Genomic DNA, 2,946 nt, shown 5'->3' with positions numbered 1-2,946 from the left:
GCTGCCTTTCTGAGCTTTTTTTGGGCCCACTTGCCCCATAATTAATTAGAACTAAATTAACTCCAAGGATGTTCTTCGGATCCAGGTTAAATTGCAATAATTTAACACCAAAAAGGGTATTACTGCAGGGTTTTACCTGAATTTCTCTCCAATTTCTTTTGGCCCTTATCTGTGAGGTCAGGTGGGCAGATCCTGGTTATGTTTTATCCAAAACTTGAGGAATTGAGGGAAAAATGAGGCACCAAGTGGGGAGTCAGAGGCTCAAAATCCCCGGGGTCCGTGTGGGATCCCAGTGGGATGCTTGGAAAGGTTGGAGACATCAGGATTGAGCAAAGGTTTTATTGGCATTTAGGGAAAACTGCGGGGAGAAGGAAGCCAGAGGGAAATCCAGGATGGAGGGACGGTGGATCCATGGGGGCAGATTTCAGGAGGAGCTCCCAGGGACCGTGGGCTGGGTCTGGGAACTGTGGATCCTTCCCGTGGGGCTCTCAGGGATCACAGGCTGATGGGTGATGGGTCAATCCTTCCCGTGGAGCTCCCAGGGATGGATTCCTGGGATCACAGGCTGATGGGTGATGGGTCAATCCTTCCCGTGGAGATCCCAGGGAAGGATTCCTGGGATCACAGGCTGGTGGGTGATGGGTGAATCCTTCCTGTGGAGCTCCAGGGATCACAGGCTGATGGGTGAATCCTTCCCGTGGAGCTCCCAGGGAAGGATTCCTGGGATCACAGGCTGATGGGTGATGGGTGAATCCTTCCTGTGGAGCTCCAGGGATCACAGGCTGATGGGTGATGGGTCAATCCTTCCCGTGGAGCTCCAGGGATCACAGGCTGATGAGTGATGGGTCAATCCTTCCCGAGGAGCTCCGATCCTGGCAGGTGAGGAGAGGTCCAACCTTCCTGCGTGGACACAGCTGGAAAGCTGCTGCCTGGATCTGCTGTTAATTGTACCTTAAAAACAAACCCCAAAGAGCTTCAGGGGGTGGAAACTCCTGCTAAAACCAGGGGTTGGGAAAGGGCAGGGAGGGTTCCATCGCTCAGGGAGGAGCCGCCCCTTGGGAATGGCTGGAGCAGAAATGCCAGTGATCCCAGGAGGATGAGGCTGGAATGAGGAGGAAAATGTGAGGACAAATCATGGGAAGGACGAAACAGCCCCTTCCCATCCCAGAGTTCCAATCCCACCGTAAATGCCTCCATTTTCCTGATCTTATTACAGGAGACCAGAGGATCCCCAGGAGCTGTTGGGCATCAGGAAAAGGGAGTCCAACCCTGCCTTGGCACCAGATCCACGGATTTCATGGTTTGGGTTGGGAGGGACCTCAAACCTCATCTCATTCCACCCCTTGCCAAGGGAGGACACCTTCCACAATCACAGGCTGCTCCAACCTGGCCCTGGACACTGCAAGGGATGCAGCAGCCACATCTGCTCTGGGAAATCCATTCCAGGGCCTCCCCACCCTCACAGGGAAGAATTCCTGCCCAATATCCCATCCATCCCTGCCCTCTGCAGTGGGAGCCATTCCCTGTGTCCTCGCGCTGCTCCAGGTCCCTCTCCAGCTCTCCATCAGGAGCGGGATTGGGGTGGTGGGTGGTTGTTTCCCAGCACAATCCCACCCCTCTCCCTGCTCCCGGCACCTCTTTGTGTTGATGAGCCAATGCACGAAGTCCTTGGCCTTCATCCTGTCCAGGTACCGCGTGAAGTCACTTGTGAAGGTCCCCTCCGAGTGCCGCTTGATGTGGGACAGGAAATCCTGGGAGTTCTGGGGTCCGGACAACTTCCATCTGCTTGGGGTGGCAGGAGAAGGGAGGAAAATGGGGTTTAATAGACACCCCAGCAGGATCCTCCCCCAGGCAATGCCCAGGGCAGGGCTGTGCCCTCCAAACTCCGTCCCTGTGCAGATCATTCCCCAGAAAAGATGGGACAGCGCAGAGGAATAAAGCTGGAATATTCAATATGATTCCTACAAATCAAACACACAATTCTTCTTTCAGTTTCTGGAGATTTGCTGAGCCTGGCCTGGGTTTTCCTGGCATCCAATACATCCAGTGTCCTGTCCCAAACCATTCCCCTAATTCTGGCTCCACCCTGGTCCCTGCTTCCCACATCAGAGCAGGAACGTGGGGCTGCTCTGAGGTTTGGATCATCCTCCTGCAGCTCCAGGGTGATTCTGGGATTCCCTGCAGAGGGTTCCCAAAGGATTTTGTGCCATGGGAGCACCAGCCCAGATGGGGCTCAGCCCCAGCCGGGCTGACCTGGGGCAGGGTGTCTCTGCTCTGATCCAGGCAGGAAATCCCGGGATTCCCTACAGGGAATGCCCATTCCTGGGCTGTGGGGAGTTTATTTGGATTCATACAAAATAAACGGGAACACTGGAATAGAGAGAGCTGGGACAGCCACAGGAATGGAGAGGGATAAGCTGCTCCCACAGCCCTGCTCCACCCAGCCCCGTACCTGGACAGGTCCTCCAAGTCCTCGGGAGCCACCTGGCACCTGGCTGGGATGAGCACGGCCAACACCAGCCCCGACAGGTACAGCCACCGCACCATCGGAGCTCCTGGGGGCAGAAATCCAGGGAATTTCCTGGCTGCCATCCCCACCGAGCCCCCAAGCCCTGCAGGACATCCTGGCAGCACAGCCAGGACTGCTCCACGTGGAACAGCCTCTTCCATGGTGTGGGCAGGATTGGGGTGGGTGTGTGTGGCAAATCCCATCCTCACCCTTCCCTGGGGCACACGGGGCACGCAGAACAACACCCAAAGATAAAATTGCTATCAACTTTATCTCAAACCTCCCTTTTCTATCCTGGAACTATCACCACAGTTCTGGAGAACTTTCCCACTGCTCGGAAAAGCACCTTCCAGAAGAGCAGGTTTATTTGTATTTTACATTCCTCATTTTTGCTGGACACCTCAGAAATTCTGCAGGAATAAAACGCCACCTCCCAC

General features: G+C 55.0%; 1 protein-coding gene across 2 annotated transcripts; it reads right to left on the bottom strand.

Moving 5' to 3' along the window:
• Positions 1 to 865: 865 nt before the first annotated feature.
• GCG2 (pro-glucagon) lies at positions 866 to 2,549 on the bottom strand. 2 transcript variants are annotated; one of them, XM_012570554.5, is made up of 3 exons: positions 2,453 to 2,549; positions 1,636 to 1,785; positions 866 to 951 (listed from the first exon to the last, which is right to left on the bottom strand). In XM_012570554.5, the coding sequence occupies exons 1-3, from the start codon at positions 2,545 to 2,547 to the stop codon at positions 942 to 944; spliced, it is 255 nt and encodes an 84-aa protein (XP_012426008.5). In that variant the 5' UTR covers positions 2,548 to 2,549; the 3' UTR covers positions 866 to 941. The 2 variants fall into 2 exon arrangements, with proteins under 2 accessions (XP_012426008.5, XP_004175947.5); XM_004175899.5 differs by having other exon boundaries at positions 1,636 to 1,782.
• Between the last annotated feature and the right edge of the window lie 397 nt (positions 2,550 to 2,946).

Source organism: Taeniopygia guttata, chromosome 29, assembly GCF_048771995.1.
Source record: "Taeniopygia guttata chromosome 29, bTaeGut7.mat, whole genome shotgun sequence".
NCBI classification, from domain to species: domain Eukaryota; kingdom Metazoa; phylum Chordata; class Aves; order Passeriformes; family Estrildidae; genus Taeniopygia; species Taeniopygia guttata.
The sequence above is the reverse complement of the archived record's forward strand: the minus strand, read 5'-3'. Positions and strand labels throughout refer to the sequence as shown.